At 35.2% G+C, this 19,092-nt stretch overlaps 1 protein-coding gene across 1 annotated transcript in view; it reads left to right on the plus strand.

The window, feature by feature from the left end:
• VWDE (von Willebrand factor D and EGF domains) overlaps positions 1-19,092 on the plus strand; it is a 70,187-nt gene that overhangs the window by 26,622 nt on the left and 24,473 nt on the right. Inside the window, exons 7-16 of the mRNA XM_032305605.1 lie at positions 49-193; positions 2,955-3,172; positions 3,420-3,493; positions 5,087-5,357; positions 7,496-7,704; positions 7,853-8,814; positions 12,137-12,273; positions 15,775-15,930; positions 16,037-16,141; positions 17,751-17,865. Of these exons, the coding sequence (XP_032161496.1) occupies positions 49-193; positions 2,955-3,172; positions 3,420-3,493; positions 5,087-5,357; positions 7,496-7,704; positions 7,853-8,814; positions 12,137-12,273; positions 15,775-15,930; positions 16,037-16,141; positions 17,751-17,865 (2,392 nt within the window). The remainder of the gene's footprint in view (positions 1-48; positions 194-2,954; positions 3,173-3,419; positions 3,494-5,086; positions 5,358-7,495; positions 7,705-7,852; positions 8,815-12,136; positions 12,274-15,774; positions 15,931-16,036; positions 16,142-17,750; positions 17,866-19,092) is intronic.

Raw genomic sequence — 19,092 nt, forward strand, 5'->3', positions numbered from 1 at the left:
AATAAATTCTGTTTTGACATGACTGCTTTGCATGCTTTCTTTTGCCAGTTACACCCAGAGTTAAGCACTATATCAGAAGATGGGAAAGAATATCAGTTGAAGATAGAGAGCACAGTTCCTGTCATTTGTTCTGAACCCAGTAAGCTTGGCCAGCAGTGCAAAATCTCATTAAAACTGAAAACTGTTGATCAAGGTAATATATTAAATTCACTTAATTTTATTATTAGATTTCAGATAATAATTAATGCTTTTTTTTTTTCTTCTAGAAAAAGTCACCGGAGTGTGTACATGTAATTAATTATGTTGTGTGTTTACATCAAGTTATGGCTCACTCATATTAATACTTCTGGGCCATTATTATGACTGTCAAAACAATCTGTGTTGCAGTTCTCATTTATCCCTGGCCTGGAAGCTTTTGTTAAAACCAAACAACCAGCCCAGTAATGAGCAGCTCCTCCTCTTATCATTCTCTTCCTCCTCCCACTTATTTATTTTTTTTTCTTTGTTTTGTTTTCGGAGATGGAGGTACAAACTGCTCTTGAAGATTTTCCAAATATCCCGAAATAGGGAGGTGTGATATGGAACTTATGCCAACATAAGTTCCAACTTAGGCAACATGAATCTTCTAATGCATTCTTTACTTCTCTCTCCCTAATGTAAGCTTGTGTTTGAGATCTTTTGTTTTAAAATTCTATTTAAATTACTAATTATATAGATTGCAGGATGCATGGCTGCATATATGTCACTGTCACAGCCTATAGAGAAAGGTGAAATTCTCCCATGAACTGATAGAGTACGAGAGGACAAACCATTTATAGCAGTCATTGGTTTGATTAGATTCTGTTTCTCCCCCTAAGACTCCGATATACAGACCAAAACACATAAGAGATACATAAATTAGAATGCAACTTTTTTTTTTTTAAAGAATGCAACTTTTAAGAGAGATTCTGTTCATACACCTTTTCACCATAGGACATAAAATGTTACATAATAAATACACCAAGTACAATATATCTAGGTCTTCATGTCTGTATTACACCAAATTATATGTGCTGCCAAAGCGAGCACTGTATTACACCAAATTAAACCAGAGAAACAAAAGTATAAAAAGAGAGTCTGATGGGAATGAATGCTGCACCCAGTAAAGAGATGGATATGGAAATTGAAAGAGGCATCGAGAGAGGCTATCTCCAGGCAGTTGACAATAAGCAGGCTGAGGTCATACCCTGCTACATATTTAGATTTCTAGGAGCACCATGAGCAGTACTGTATTTTGAAATTCAGCAGAGAAATATGAAATTAAACCCTTTCTCACACCATTTGACATAATTCTACTTCAGACAACCTGTGAAAAGCGTATTTTGTAAATTTTGCTACAGTTTACGGGGACGAATAGGAAGAGGAAGATGTTACTAGTATTTTCCAATTGTGTTAACCAAAGATTTTCTCCAGTTGCAAGTTTACTTTGAGTTATATTTGTGTGCTCTCAATTCTTTCAACAAGACAAGCATTATAATAATAGAAAAGCAATATGTTTTTACATTTTCAAAGTTTGCATGTTCCTCTTATCTGTCAATTAAAAATAATTTCCTTTTTTTCTGGAGAAGAATTTCTGGATTTCATTTTGGATATGTCTCACCTTATCTTTTTTAAGTGTGTCTACTTCCATAGAGAACAAGTTGGTCTCTCCTAATGTATTTCTACAATGACTATGCTGCTTTATTATAGGCTTACAGAGAACAATACTTGGCCCTCACACCATAGACTGAGGAAATGATGTCAGGGGCTATATCCAAGCCAGATGTATTCCATGATCACCTTAGGGAGCTGGCTAAGGGTTTAGATGTTTTTTTTTAAATTTTTATGTGTATAGGAGCAGTATGTATTTCTAGGGGGGAAAAATGCATGAAGAACTTTTTTTTTCTTTCTCAGGAATCTGTAGTCCAGTACAGTGTTCTATATCAGACCAATATAATTTTATACCTTAAAATTATGTGTGAAGAAAAGAAGATAGAAATTTTTAACAACTGCTGCTTTTTTCTGGATCTCAAAAGGATTTTGTAATCATTAATTAGATATGAGAGCAAACTTCCCTTTTTGCCGGTTTTAAGTTATTATTTTTTGTTCTTTGTTCCAGAGGAAAGGGAGCATCTCAAGGTTCTGAATATATTGGGACATTTGAGAGACAAAAAGGAATTGAGAGTTTATTACCGATGTGGAATTACTTAATTTATGTTACCATTTCTATTTTTAAGATGATGATCCAATAATCATCTATACCAATAATCATTGCTATCACTCAGCAATGGATAGGACATGAGTGCAAACCCTGTGAAATGTCACAGACATATCAGGACCGAAGGCACAATTCTTAGGCAGAAAGAACATTACATTATGTTTCTTGGTGGTGGAATCATGATTTTTCTTTCAGAAACACAATACATTTTCTTTTCTTTTTTTTTTTTTAAGATTTTATTTATTTATTTGACAGACAGAGATCACAAGTAGGCAGAGAGGCAGGCAGAGAGAGGGGGAAGGAGGATTCCCACTGAGCAGAGAGCCCGACACGAGGCTCGATCCTAGGACCCTGAGACCATGACCTGAGCCAAAGGCAGAGGCTTAACCCACTGAGCCACCCAGGTGCCCCAAACACAATACATTTTCTATACTGCTTTTGAATTTTATGTAAGTACATATGGATTTATAGCATTTTTGAAAATAGTACTGTGTATGTACATATATATATGTATATATTGAAGTTGATTAATTCATTGTAAAGATTGGCTAGGGTTCAGTAGCTTTGTTGTTATTTAGACAAAATTACAACTATATTTTTAAACAAGAGGAAAGAAGAATAATCTCTCAATTCAGTGTTCCATGTTAATCAAGTTGTTACATGCTTTGGTTGGTATATTTCCTTTAAAAAAAAGTCAATGTATTTTTTCACAAAATAGGTAATGAACAGCAAGGTTTAAATTTGGCGCTGTCTTCCTGTCATGTGGACCTTCACCAGACATCGTCCTGTGCTAACGGATCATGTAGCCATGCTTTGGTGTACTACACTGCTGTGACAGATTTTTCTCGAGATGGAGACAGAGTGACAAACATTGTTGTGGAACCTATAGTGCATGAGGATTTCCTATGGAATAGCTACGTTCCAGACAGTATCCAGGTTGACAAATTACAAAAACTACTTTTACAATTGGAGCTTTATAAAAGATATATTTATTTGATCAGTACATCTTGTAAACTTTCATTTCAAAATTGTTTAATAAGCTTTTTCCATTTTTAAATGAGTCAATTTCAATAACTGTGGTAAAAACAGTAATGACAAAGTCATTGAGATTGCTAAGCAATTTATTGTGTATCACTAAATACAATTAATGATAATATTTACCAAAAATGTCTTTGCTTTTAAGATCAAAGTAAAGGATGTCCCAACTGCTTACTGCTATTCATTTACTGACCCACATATAATTACATTTGATGGCAGGTAATTTCCTGAAAGTTCTTTTTTTCTTTTAGTAGATTTTGTTCTTTTGGATTTTGCTTTTGTTTTCTTTTAAACATCTTCCTATTTCATTGTTTCTTCATCCTATTCACTGAAAGATTAGACAGGAAGGCATGTATGGATATCACTGGCTTGTTTCAAAATACTAATTTATTTGTGTGGTCTTTTTTTGCCTTCAGATTTGGCCCTTGATAAGTATACAATTTAGTTATGAGGATGAATTAGTAAAAATGAAGATTCTTACAAATACAAATAGTCATTTTAACTTGATTTCATTATCTTTAGTAGTGGTTAAATTCTTGGCTCTAGAGATATTTACTATATTGTATCTCCACATGATACTGAAATAATCCTTAAGGTTTAGGTGAGATGATTAGGCGAATGCATTATAATTTTTTTTAAAAAACTGAGTATTTCTATTTCATGACAAGGATACTCAGGGGAAAACTATTGTAGCCATCATGAATACCTGGATATCTGCCCCTGAAATGCAAGTAAAATGGACAAAATGATCAAAAAGTAATCTAAGCTATCTTGCTATTAATATCTGCATATGAGGATTTAAACTCAGTTATACTGTTCTGGGGAATATATGATTTTAAGATGTCCCTAAAGAAAATTATAAGAACAACTTTTTGTTGAGTCAAAATTGTCTTCGTCATGTAAGGTAAGATAATTTATTCTTTTTAAAAATTTTAATGTGATCATAGTCAATAAAATTATTCAGTATGGGCAAATAAATACAGAACTCCATCACAAATGATAATCAGAAAGTTTGAGCAATTATTGAAAAGTTGTAGAAATTGATCCCACGTGCAAGATTCCTTTATGGTTACAATAAAAATCTTAGAAGTTTTAGTGGAAAAACCTCTAGAAAACATAATGGGGATTAATTCAGTTAGTTATAATTCAACAAGATTAATTGTGCAACAAGTGACAAACTCTGTTCTCAATGCTGGGGGTATGGCAGTTCATAAAACAGACATATCCTGCTGTCATGCAGCTCACTTCTGCATAGGTAAAGAGATATGCAGAGTTGATAAATAAAATACAAAGTGTATCTGAGGAACATGGGTGCTATGAAGAAAACTGTAGCAGGGACAGGAGGAGAAGGCTCTAGCAGTGTTGACCAAAGTGATAGGAAAAAGGAAGAAACAAGTCATAGGATTAGGTGTTTGTCACTTCTGTGTTTCATTCAGTGCTCTAAACTAACACGAAGTAGTGGTGTCTCGGTGGCTCAGTCGGTCAAGAGTCGGACTCTTTATTTGGTCTTTGGTCCTGATCTCGGGGTGGTGGGATCAACTCACATAGGGCTCCACACTCTGGGGGGAGTCTACTTGAGATTCTCTCCCTCTCCCCCTCCCACATGCATGTGCATGCTCTCTCTTTCTCAAATAAATAAGTAAATCAAAACAATAAAATAAACTAATATGAAGCTATTAGATATATGGATTTTTCATTCTTGTATCAAAATACATTGAATGTGGATAAATAAATTGAACACACATTTTTTGCTTATAACGTATTGTGGTATTTTGTACAGTTCTTAATGCAGTTGATTTTTGTTAACCATAGGGTATATGATAATTTCAAAACTGGAACATTTGTGCTTTATAAGAGTGTGTCACGTGACTTTGAAGTCCATGTACGCCAGTGGGACTGTGGAAGCCTTCACTATCCTGTGTCGTGTAACTGTGGGTTTGTTGCCAAAGAAGAAGGTGATGTTGTTACTTTTGATATGTGCAGTGGTCAGCTACATGAATCACAGCCATATTTATCTGTAAAGAGCCAAGATGTAACCAGCAATATCAAGATAAGTGAATCCTACTTAGGAAGAAAAGTCACAGTATGTATGATTTTTTAAAAGTATTTGTCCTCTTTTTCCTACAGATTTTGGATTAAAATCTGAACTTCTTTTCATCTCTATTAAATTAGGAACTATCATATTTTAACATTAGTTTTCCCCCAGAAATAGCTTTTTGACAACTAATACTGATCTTAGAAGGAATAACTTTTTTTCTTTTTTTGGCTTAGCACACACAAATAGACGCAGCATAGTTAATACTTCATCAAATCTAACCAGCCTTACTTTAAGATTTTAGTGTAGTAACTTGGTGGGTTATTCCTATAAATTATTTTTGACAGTGCTGAATAAATAGTATATTACACAGAGATGAAATACATAATTAAGAATAAGTATTCAGGGGGCGCCTGGGTGGCTCAGTGGGTTAAAGCCTCTGCCTTCGGCTCAGGTCATGATCTCAGGGTCCTGGGATCAAGCCCCGCATCGGGCTCTCTGCTCCTCAGAGAGCCTGCTTCCTCCTCTCTCTCTGCCTGCCTCTCTGCCTAATTGTAGTCTCTGTCTGTCAAATAAATAAATAAAATCTTAAAAAAAAAAAAAAAAGAATAAGTATTTGGGGGGTGCCTGGGTGGTTCAGTCGGTTAAGGATCTGCCTTCAGCTCAGGTCATGGTCCCAGGGTTCTGGGATCAAGCCCCACATCAAGCTCCCTGCTCAGCAGAAAGCCTGCTTCTCCTTCTCCCACTCCCCCTGCTTGTGTTCCCTATCTTGCTGTGTCTCTCTCTGTCAAATAAGTAAAATCTTAAAAAAAAAAAAGTCTCCAGGAGTAGTTACATAGTAAATTTCTTTCCTTCTTAGTCTCTAAATATATGATCTTAGTTTTTTGTTAGAGTAGTTAGCCAATTTTTGAAATGAGTACAGGTGGTTCTGTCTCAGGAATAAGCTGGTAGATACATGGAAAAGATTAGAGATCATTAATATTTTAAAATAATAGTTTGTGTGTGTAAGCTATTTATATTATAGTGTCATTTTCCTTTCATCTTCCAAAAAATGTATATTCCAAGTGAATAAGATTCAAATTTAAATGAAAGTAGTACAAAATACAGGTGACTGTTTCTTATAACATTGAAATTAACAAGAATTTTTAAACTTCTGAAAATTTACCGTAATAAGTATATTCAGAGTCCTGATAGTGTTCATTGTGTCTCTCCTTCTAAGATGGAAAAGTTATAGTTAATCAATGATGGATCTTGTAGTTTAACCAAAACCCTAAGTAAAGTGATGTCACACAATAGAACACTGTCTAGTCATGAAAATTTTAGAGCCAATTGTATTAATTGGCAGGCAAAGATATTAATGGCATATAGGAACAGTTTTAGAAAAATCGGCACCAAAATCTTAACGTGAACTAGCTCAGATTGAATGGTAACGTAAGGTTTGTTTGCTTTTAAAATAATTTCTGGGAGTGAGCACTTACGATTTTTATACAGAGAAAAAAATGCCATTTTTAAATTTAAAAAAATTAAAGGAGAAAGAGTCAGATGAACAAACATATATGGTGTATCTTCAGTGACTTTAGAAGAGAGCATTTCTCAACATTCAGGTCCCTGATCTGGGAGCAGCGGTAGGCCTGTGAGGAGGATCATGGATGACACAGGCTATTGAGATAATTTGACAAGCCCCTTGCTCTCATTCCGACTCCCCAGGTATGCCCTGTTTATAATTTGGTTTATGATTCTGTTTGCCTACTGTGAAGATAAGAATGTTGATTAGCCACAGGAACATGTATTCCTCTGGACTTACATTTATCTGTGTAAATTAATTACTTGGCAGTCTAGTTCCATACTTAATTATTATCAGAGGCATTACTTGGTAAACATAATCCTCAACATTTATAGCTGTTTTGATTGTATAAAATACCCCACCTTAGTTTAAAAAGAAAGAGGTTTGAACAATATTTTGCAATAAAAGAGTCAATATAGAGATCAGATTTCAAGTCAGCAAAGTGCAAAAACCATTGATTTGACACAGAGCATTAAAAGGAAAATTGTAATCTGAAGAAAATCAGTATTCTGTTCTCTCTTTATATTGAAGGAATAAATGAATTTGTTTCTTCTCAAATAATAGTTTTTTTTCTTAATCCATATTGAATATTACTTAAGCATCTCTTATTTCTGTATTTCAGGTCTGGTTTTCTTCTGGAGCATTTATCCGTGCTGATCTTAGTGAATGGGGCATGAGTTTAACCATCAGAGCCCCTAGCCTAGACTATAGAAACACTTTGGGACTTTGTGGCACCTTTGATGAAAACCCAGAAAATGATTTCCATAATAAAAATGGGATAAAAATTGATCTAACTTTTGATAATTGTGTTGCTTTTATTAATGAATGGAGGTAAGAAAGTAAACTGTTTTCATTTGTTATTGTGTTTAGTGGAGACACAATACTCTGTCTTTTTTTTTTTTTTTTTTTTTGGCAACATGTTACTGAGAAAAAATGTTCTTATGCAATTTATTATTCTTTTCTGGTTTTCACCTGGAAGGATTTTGCCAGGGAAAAGCATGTTTGACACAATGCCAGTTTCTCCACCTTCACCTGGAAAACTGTCTTATTGTAGCTGCTCATCGGACACTAATTCTTTATATCCTTCCAATCGTCTGGACAGTGCTTCTCAACAAGAGATTGTTTCAGGTTGCAGAGATCTCAAACATGTCAGATTCTCTTTCTTGATACCAGAACTAGATGTCACCTCTGAGTATATTAATTCAGAAGCTCTTATCAGAGGGATAAATGAGTATACATCTGGAGAAGAAAATAATTTGAACTTCCTTCGTCAAGAAGAAAAGCATGTGAACCTAACCAAACTGGAATTACATTTACAAAAACATCCTGGAAATGAAAAACAAGAGGCACCAAAAACTCTGGACAATGGGAAACATACACGGGGCGAGGGTAGCCACAGCCAGGAGATGAGGCGGGTTTCACAAAACAGATGGAAACGGCAAAACTTTTACGAGGTTCTTCCCATGTTTGCTTTCCAAAGTCTTAGCCAAAGCGACCTAGAAGAATTTGCTTATTTCTTCCCTGAGGACCATATTGAGGATGTCCACCAGGAGTTTGTCCCTACGTGGCCCACACCCTCTGGTCTCACTGAACACGGCACTTTGGTGCTCTGCCAGCAGACTCTTGCCAACTCTAGCATAGGAAGACACTGTCTCGCCTTTCTGGGCAAGAGCCTAGACACTGCTATAGATATGTGTGTTAAAGATGTTCTCCTAAAAGACGATCTTAGCTGGGCAGAAGCAGGCGTGGCTCTTTTAGAAAATGAATGTGAAAAGAGAATTTTGGAAGAGGGGAAATACAGCACAGAATACAGCCAGTCAGTTGAAGACATTCTCGAGGTCCTCAGATGCCCCAGTTTATGCAGTGGCAATGGGCAGTGTGTGGAATGGGGATGCGCATGCTCCCCAGGCTTTAGTTCTTATGACTGCAGTGATTCACATGGTGAGTGAGAACTCTACAGCTTTGATATTGCATATGCTATTGGGTTATAGAAATTCTTTGTTCTTTTTTTTACTTTCAGTATCTTAACAGGGTTTATTCAGATTATTTAGGGAAAAGAACCCCAATTAACTAATCGATACAGTCATAATTCTTCCAAAGCATCTCATCTTAGAGTAAAAGCTGTGGTACTTATAATAGCCTATAAGGCAGGCTGTACCTCTTCAAACTCATCTCCTACAACTAAAACCCTCACTCATTTCACTCTACCCACTTTGGTTTCTGTAATGCCAAGTTCTCTTGACCTCAGGGTCTTTGCATGCAGTTCGTCCCTTCTGTTGTAGAGAATAATCATTTTTTTTCCTAGAACTCAAATTTAGTATTTTTTGGATACTGTGTTTCTAATATTCTGCTAATTATGCCAGTTTCCTTAATTTTTTTTCTCTAATCCACCTACATGGTACAAACTATTATATCCCAATATGTAAGAGAAAGAAATTTTTTTTTAAAGATTTTATTTATTTATTTGACAGAGAGAGATCACAAGTAGGCAGAGAGGCAGGCAGAGAGAGAGGAGGAAGCAGGCTCCCTGCTGAGCAGAGATCCCGATGTGGGACTCGATCCCAGGACCCTGAGATCATGACCTGAGCCGAAGGCAGCGGCTTAACCCACTGAGCCACCCAGGCGCCCCAGAGAAAGAAATTTTTAAATATCAATTTGTGGGGCACCTGGGTAGCTCATTCAGTTAAGCATCTGTCCAGCTCAGGTCATGAACACAGTATTGACCCTGTGATCCAACCAGCATGGGCATTGGGCTTCCTGCTCAGCGGGGAGCCTGCTTCTTCCTCTGCCTTTGCCCACCCCCCTGCTCTTGTTCTCTCTCTCAAATAAATAAACAAAATCTTTAAAAAAAAAAATCAATTTGATTTCATTAGCCATTAAACCAGCAATTCCAGATTTTCCTTCTACCCCCACCATCCCACCCTTCTATCTGAGAGACTTTGCCATCTCAGTAAATACAAACTTCACTCCTCTGACTGTTCACGTGAAAAACTTGCAGTCATTTTGACTCTTCATCTTTTTTTTTTTTTTCCATGCCTCAGACTTAATCCATTAGTAGCAAATCTGACTCTAGCTTCAACAACTTTCATCTCTTCCCCAGCTACAGCTTAGTCCAAGCCACCTTTATTTCTCATCTGGATGATTATAGATTTTCTCAAAATTTATTCTCCATACAGCAGCTAAAGTGATCCCTTTGAAATGGTAGTGGAATTATAGTACTCCTGCTTAAATCCCTCTCATGGCTCTCCTTCTCCTTCCAAGTAAAACCTACCATGGTCTAGAAGACCCAATGCAGTTGGAGCTTCCTCTCTCACTGAATTTCATCTGTCATTCTCTCCACGGCCCCCCAGTGTTATTAAGTGGTTGTTTTGCTGTTTCTCAACGAGGCCAAACCTGCTCCAACCTCAGGACCTTTGCATGTACTTCCCCTCTCACTGAAGCATTCTTCCAACATCTATCTTTGTGATGGACTTCCTTCTCTTCTCTCTTCAAATGTCATTATTTGAGACATCTTCCATGGTCATTCAAAATAAAGTAGTTTCCTTCACACACCCCATAGTCTTTATGTCCCTACATATAGTTAATATATGTTTTCTTCATAGTCTTGAAAACATTTATGCAATATACTTTATTTTTCACTTGTTTATTTTTTGTCCTCCTATATTAGAATGTAAGTTATAAGAAGGCAGGAGCTTTATTCTGTTCTTATATCCCTGGTGCCTAGAATAACATCAGAAAAAAAAAATGCTCAGTAAACATTTGTTGAATATGAAAGAATAAACTAGCAAATATATATTTTTAATTTTCACAAATATTTTAGTGTTCTGAGCACATAATTTATGATCTTATATTCCATTGCTAGTAAAGTTATATTCACTTATATTTTGCCAGTACTTAGAGAACTGTTACTTTTATATGCAGCATTTATCTATTTTGACAGCCAGATCTTGCTGATACAGATAGTGTATCGTCTTACCGAGACCAGAATCAGATATATAAAAATATGATGATCAGTTAACTCTGATGGCTAAGAGAAATTTTTTTTCCAATGATTGAAAGTACACCTAAGATTGTGGTGGCATATAGGATAGCAATAATACATAAGAACATTAGTAACATTTTCATGAAATTTTGATAACTCTTATACTGTTTAAGAATTTTTAAATTTTAACTCATTAAATTTTAACATATTGCTAATTACACGGTTTTATTACAAAAGTATTTTTTAAGGTTTTTTTTTTTTTTTTTAGGGATTTTATTTATTTATCTGACAGAGAGAGATCACAAGTAGGCAGAGCAGCAAGCAGAGAGAGAGGGGGAAAGCAGGCTCCCTGCTGAGCAGAGAGCCCGATGTGGGTCTCAATCCCAGGACCCTGAGATCATGACCTGAGCCGAAGGCAGAGGCTTTAACCCACTAAGCCACGTAGGCACCCCTACAAAAGTATTTTTGGTATAACCCATTTCTATGGCACAGACCAAAATGGCAAGAACAAAACACAAGCCATTGTAGTAGCAATTTCTTAATGCTTGTAAATAATTGGTATTAAACATTATTAAAACATTAATTAAACCTGTATATTTAGGCACTGGTAGTATCTTTAATGCTATTTTTATTGCTTTGATGGTGGGTCACACTTAACACCAGATTTCTCTTAATATTTAATAGTTCAGGGGTGCCTGGGTGGCTTAGTAGGTTAAGAGTCATGATCCTGGGACCTGGGATGGAGCCCCTGGTTGGGCTTCCTGCTCAGCAGGGAGCCTCCTGCTCCCTCTCCCTGCCACTCCCCTGCTTGTACTCTCTCTCTCTCTCTCTGTCAATAAATAATATCTTTAAAATACATACATACAGGGATGCCTGGGTGGCTCAGTTGGTTAAGCAGCTGCCTTCGGCTCAGGTCTTGATCCTACCTCGTCCTGGGATCGAGTTCCACATCGGGCTCTTTGCTTGGCCGGGAGCCTGCTTCTCCCTCTGCCTCTGCTTGCCTCTCTGCCTTCCTGTGCTCGCTCAGGTGCTCTCTCTCTCTCTCTCTCTCTGACAAATTAAAAAAAACCACAAAAACAAAAATAAATAAATAAAGCAAAATAAAATAAAGTACATACATACATATATATACATATATATATTTGTTTAATGTACTAATATTTAGAGTGGAGTTCAGAATATATTTTCCATATGCTTTTAACTTGGACCTTGAAAATAATTAGTTTATTTTTCTGGAATTAAAGAAAATTTGTACATTTTGTTTTATCATTCTGTCCAAAGACAGGGCTCCTGAAATTATAGAACTTGAGAATGCTGGATTCTGTAATATTCGAAAATATAATTGTATGACAGTGAGAGTGTTTGGTCAAGGCTTCAAAGAATCACCTTCAATTAAATGTGAAGTTACTAAACTGCAGGTATGTTAATTATAGTGTTGAGAAACAATCAAGTTTATGATTTATTCAGATTAATTTTATCCTGAATTAATTTGTTCTGTCAATTAATAACATAATTCCAATGGATGTCATAGCCACAGAGCACTCAATAGAAAAATGGTTGAATTACTTGACCTTAAAACTTCTTCCTTATTTGTTAACTCTATTAAACTATTTTATATAATTTTTATTGCAGTATTGGTTCATTATTCTAGTTATAATAAAAAATTAAAATAATATTAAGCTTGATATGGAAGCTTCTGTATTTATTAAAATGTAAAACCATAAAGAATGGAGATCATTTTTATCCAAGTCAGCCTGTGTGGCTTAAGGGGCACAGGGATATGAACAGTTCCCTTTACAAAACAAAAAGTTGAAGAATAATTGCACTTATCCCTTTTTTTCTTTATCCCTTTTTCTTTCTTTAGGCCATAAATAATGGACATGATCACTCAGTTTGAACACTGGTATATCAGATTACACCTTAGTTTGATGATTATTTATATGGTCTTCCTTTTCTTTATTCAAGTGGATTTTTATTTTAAGGGAAATTCTTTGAAAGCACCTACTTGGATAAGCTGAAAACTTAAGACAGCAAATGACATTTTAGCATTCTTTTTACTTTTTCTCTAAATTGCTAAAGCCAAATGGGATCCTGAGATTGAGAATTTAAGGAGGAAATAACTTTCGTATCTGTCTTTATCAAATATTTATACAAGAAAAATATGCTTATTTCCAGATTTTTTGAGTAGAGCTTTTCTAAATAACCATGAAATATTTTAATCCTAATGAAATAATAAGACACACAATAGAAAATGGAATATATGTATAATTTTGTTCACTTAGTATTACTCAAGAGAGTAGACATTATATTGTTTGTGGCAGAATAAATCATATGATATCACACTACCATTAAGTGATTTGCCAAGAAAGAGAAAGTACACTTTGTACTTACTTTCAGATATATTATTTGCTGTGATATTTATTCTCATACTACCTTTTTTTCACCTAAACATTTGAGAAAGAGCACACTATGAAATTTTCTAACATACTATACAGAACTACAGAAAGAAATATTGATGTTCACTAGCCCAAACCAAACTTACTTAGCTTAGCTATTTTCTTTAGCACCCTGTTCAGGATATTTATATATTTCATTTGTAATACGATTTTTTTTTAATGTTTATATTCTACTTTGAATGTCCTCTGCACTCTGGTTGATTTTAGTTATGTACTTATTTGGAACGGATACAAAATACTATCATGGTTCTGAGGGTTTGCACCATACGAAAGGTACACACAGAGAAATGTCACTGTTTTATCATCTCTACCATTCTGTCCATTACCCTTTCTTTCCATCCCATTTCCATCTATCCCCTGAAAGTATCCACTTTCACTCTTCTCTGGTTTATTCTTACTGCCTTTCTTTTGCACAAAGGAACAGATAAATCCCTTTTTTTCACATGAGAGGTAGCATATTATAGATGTTCTTTTCTACTTTTGCAGTAGTAATTTTCAACAAGTTTTTATCTAGAGATGCAAGCACCCACCCAATCCTTTCTTTCACTCCCTGCCCTCAGACCAGAACTTTACAGAATCCAATTTTTAAATACTTAGAGGATTAAATCCAAATAGCTATCCTAAAAATGAATGGCCCTTTGTGATCCAGCTCTTGTCTATTTTTGCAAACTTGAACCCCCTGGATATGCTCTACTAAAATCTCATGCTGTCTCCTGCATCCCCGCATTTCACTTGCTATTCCCTCCAAACAAATTGAATACCACTCTCTCCATTTCTGCTCCCTGTGTCCGAAGAGCAGTCTCTTCTACTTTCAGGAGGAGAAGCCTCCCGTGACTGCTAGAATCAGTGGCTTCTTTCTCTCTCATTAAGCTTTATTTGAGTCTTGGTTACAATAATATTAAAATTATTTTGTCTGTCTTTTCCTCTGTGATCTTTTTCATCAGAAAGTCCTCAGCACCTATAGAAACTCACAAAATATTGATGAATGGAAAGTAAATAGAACTCTCTTTATTCCTTATTTGGGGTAGGCTTCTCTAAATGTGGCTGGAAATGATGTCTGTATGAAATCTCGTTCAAACACAAAGTCCTGTATCCATCTAAGTGTCCTTATCATGACGACCTGGAGACATTGTCTGTCGCCCTCCATAGGGAGGGACCACCAAACTGACCTGTCTGTAGGGCCAGACTCTACACATCCCCTTAAAAGTGGAGATTTCTACTGTGACCTACTCTGTCAGTCATCAGTATTTAACAAGATAGTTTCTGCTGGCTGCAGATGACCGCATGTTCTTGCCTTCTTTTCCATCTCCTACTGACCCTCAGTATGGCAGCATCAACATGCTCCTTGCCCATTTCTGAGCAATTGAAAGCATTCTACAGTCATAAATTTAAAAAAAAATTAAATCAAAATATTGTTAATAAAATATGGCTTTTTAGTTTTCTATGTAGTTAGCAGGACCCAGAAAATTACTCTGGCTTTTCTTCTTTAGGCACCAATGCATTTTAATACTGAAAAGTAATCCCTTAATATAGATTAAGTATGATTTGCTACTGAGTTATTAAGTAGGGTGAACTGGTTAGAATTAAGTTTTCAGTTACGTAAATTTATCCAAACTGCCTTGAGCAAAAATGGTACTTATTATGAGGACAGTACGTTTTTCATGGAGTCAGGATTAGAATGTAATTGCCGACTTCTCGGGAATAACTTGAATTTGGGACTTGAACACATGAAAACTCAGTATGTCTGCATTTGTATGTGTGTGTAGTTATCTATCTCAGTTCTTTTTTTCTCTGTGGGCTTCATTTTTCCCTTTCATTAGATACTGGCTTTCTCCACATAGTGAAAAACAACAGCTGCCCATAGCTCCATAACTTTGTGTCTTGCACCTCAAGCCACCAGAAGCAGACTGGTCCAACGTGCCCCCTGGGACAAAGTTAAAATAGTCCAAGTAATCAAAACACTAGCTCAACTTAGATCCACCCCTGGAGTGGTTACATGTAGTCAGGAAGATGGGTCATATAAGAACATGAGAGGGCTCTGGGAACCAGACAGAAAGAACAATTTCAAGTTGCAGGAGAAGGTTAGGAGCTTTTGCAGGAGAAATGACTTCCTGGGTAGGAAATCAATCCACTGTTGGCCAGTTATGTAGTCAAATGTGTTTCCTCTTGCTACAAAACTCATGGCATGGTGATTCATTATGTGTGACTGATATTGGTAACTTCTTTCATTTGAACTCACAAGAAATGCATGAGGTGTCGGAAACAGTTTACATCAAATTAAAGTGTATATGGTTTTCATTATTCTGGATAAAATTCAATGTTGATGTCACTTTTATTACTTCATTATATATTCCATTATACCAGCCATGCATTTTAAAATTTATCTTTTGATTATATGTAATTCACTAGCAAGGAATTTCTATAATTAAACAGAGGTTAATTGCCTTCTCATTATGCCTTTAGTATAATAACAGTAAATGGGTCCTTGGAAAAGCTGTCTACACGAATACTGTTTTTCAAAATAGCAGAACCATTGATTGTCAGCTGCCCCCTGATGTTCAACAGTCTGATACCATAAATCTGATGGGGGAGAAACCAATTGCAAAGTGGCAATTAAAGGTAAAAGAGAAAAGACATAAGTAAATTTTATATATTAAAATTTCATAATGAATTTATGAAGCTACATTTAGAATAGATCTTCTAACTATAAAACTACATCTTACAGGTATCTAATGATGGTTATAAATTCAGTAATCCCAGAATAATGATCATATATGATGGGGCTTGTCAAGTTTGTGGTCTCTATGGGAAGGACTCATGTACTATAAAGGTATGCATTTTTTTCCACTTATTTTTACATTTACACAGTTGGTATTTTCATTTCCCATGCTATTGGCATATTAATGGTATATCAGTTTTTTCACCTTCATATCAGAAATACTAATGGAGATAAACCTTTCTCAAGTTTATATACAGTTAACTAAAATTGTTATTCTGCCCATAACTGTTGTTGAAATGGCAAGGAGAAGGTTTCTACCTTGTATGTTTTGAAATGGCAAGTGTTTATTCCTTAAAAAAATTCCTTAAAAAAAAAAAAAAGAAAGGAGGTTCAGATTGAATTTTAACTCTTACATATATTCCTTCTGAAATAGTAATAATGATTTTCCAGTAAGATGTCTCTGCACAGTTACCTAATCTTCTTTGTAACTAGAGGCATGCAGGATGGAGCTTGTAAAATGTATAAGGCTAGCACTTTTATAAGGAGGTTTTTTGTTTTGGGTTTTGTTTGTTGTTGTTGTTGTTGTTGTTTTGTGGCAACTAAATTCATTGGACCTTGCAAATCTCCACCACTGAAGGAATTATGGAAGAGCCCAGCCAGAGCTGAATCCTCACAGCCACACCCTCCTCATTTAGCTGCAGTCTGTTGGTTTATCAACAGATCTTTCTCACAGGCCAGCTGCTGATGTAATAGATGCCAGGGATCTAATATTACTTGGCTCTTCAAAACTGAGAAGCATATCAAATAATATTTATGTAGATAAAAATTTAAAGTATTATTTTAAGTTTTAGATCTTTCTTCCCCTGAGATTAGCAACTAGATGTTATCAATAAGAAGTTTCTGTTTCTGAAAAGTTGTTTGATTCTTACTTTCCCTTAAATATTCCATTTCCACATGTCTTATAAGAAATACTTTTAAAATGTTATAATTCACAATTGTTTTTTATTGTTGGGGCTATTTTGTTTTTATTTTTGTATTGTGTTCTAAGTGACATCAGAAGAGATTTTTGTCAAATATGCAAAGTTTATATATGCTGAACAAAATTTGGTCTTTTTCTCAGGTTGAAAATGATTGCTACATTTAATGTTATTTTTTTTGCAGATCAGCTTCTCTATTGTTTTGTATAAGGATATCCATTGTCAAATGTGGATAATTATATCATAGTTCTTGTTTAGTTTTGCCATATTCAGAGGACATGGTGGGCTCCTAGAGCAAGGGAAAATCGTTAGAAACTAATGTGTTTCAGTAAGATGAGCAGGGGAAAAATTGTTTCATTTCTTTATTAATAGAGCATTTCCAGCCTGAGTTAGCAGTAAAAACAAAACAAAACAAACAAAGAAAAAATAAGAAGAAAAGACAGGTTTTCTTCCTTGTTATTTATAAACTAATTCTACACAAAGATAAATCTACATATATATTTTCTTTTTCCCTCCTTATTGATCAATTCCATACGCAAATTGCACAAAAGAAAATGATTTGTTTTCTAACATACATTTATGATGAGGATATATGAAAAAATGTTTCCTAACCAGAATAGACTTATATGCTTTCACTGGAATCACCAACATATATGGTATTTCCTTTCTATGTACATTTTTTTTCCTAAACACTAACTATAATGACATCTTAATTGTTTTTCTCTTTTTAAAATTTCCATTAGGAAAATGTTTGCATTATTGATGGGATCTGCTACATTGAAGGAGATAAAAATCCTACCAGCCCTTGTTTGATTTGTAGACCAAAAATTTCAAAATTTACTTGGTCATTTTTAGAAAGTAAGTTAATCTTTATTAATCCAGATATTTTCTCTACAAGATGTTTTTAAGTGATTTTAAAGCATGAGGTACTTAAAACATATTTAAGATGTGTTTAATTTAGGATCCTTCCTAACTGCATGACTTACTTTGCTTGGACATAATATAAGATGAAATGTTATTTCATGTAATTTCTATGATTATAATACAATAGGGTATGGGATTTCCATTTTAATATTTGATACTGAAAGCAAATGTGAATTATTAATGGAAGAAATGGGAATGGCTAATTCAGTTACACACAGTTTGTACAAGTCAAACAGCTACTAACAAAATAGGCTCTCAAGTACTATATAAGTACATAGAACGTCCATCAGTAAAGTTGGTGGGTTTAGTGGAAAGAGAACATTACTTTGAGACCAAAGCTCTATATCCTATCCTTAGCCTTATTTCTTTTTAGTTTTGTGACAAGACATTTAGCTATTTAAATTCCAGAGGCCATGCATTCACCAGCTGTTAAATAAGTCTTCCTGGAGTCAGTAATCTATTAAATGCCTTCCAGCCCTACCTTTCTGTGACTACGTGAATATAATAGTGGGTCCAGATAATGTCTGGATACTTAGTTCCACCCGAAAAAAACACCCCACCTCATAGTCATGTACCATATAATTTCTTCACTTCCTTAAGTACAGCTATATATAATTCCACATAGATGTTTCTTATTCTCTTTCCTCAGTGAAAAGACCAGGCATCACAAAATACAATGAGATATATTTACTCCCTGGCCCCATCCCCATGTAATTTTATCTGAGTCATAAAACCTTTTATTTATACTGTGCTTTGTAACATCACTATGTATATTACTGTATATACAAATTTCATGACTGCATTAGACCATTTGTCAGATGATTCATTGCTCAGGTGCAAGACCCATGGGGTGTTATGGGAAGACAATGAAAATTTGGAGAAGAATTTAGTGCCAGGGACAAGGGAAACACACTATAACTTCTGAATTGGTATCTATGTTTTTAATGGTTTCGGTATGACTGACTCATCATAGATTTACAATGTTCAAGGATACCAGGGGTCTGGAAATACCATCTGTCCCAAGTTTCTTGTATTGAGGGATGAGGAAATTAAAATCAGTAAATTGTATAAAGATATATGAGGGCAGAGCAGGAACCAGCACTACACTCTCTTGGCATCAGTGCTTTGTTGATGCAAGTGGAGTGTGTTTGTGCCCAGCAC

The sequence above is a fragment of the Mustela erminea genome, chromosome 11 (assembly GCF_009829155.1).
Source record: "Mustela erminea isolate mMusErm1 chromosome 11, mMusErm1.Pri, whole genome shotgun sequence".
NCBI classification, from domain to species: Eukaryota; Metazoa; Chordata; class Mammalia; order Carnivora; family Mustelidae; genus Mustela; species Mustela erminea.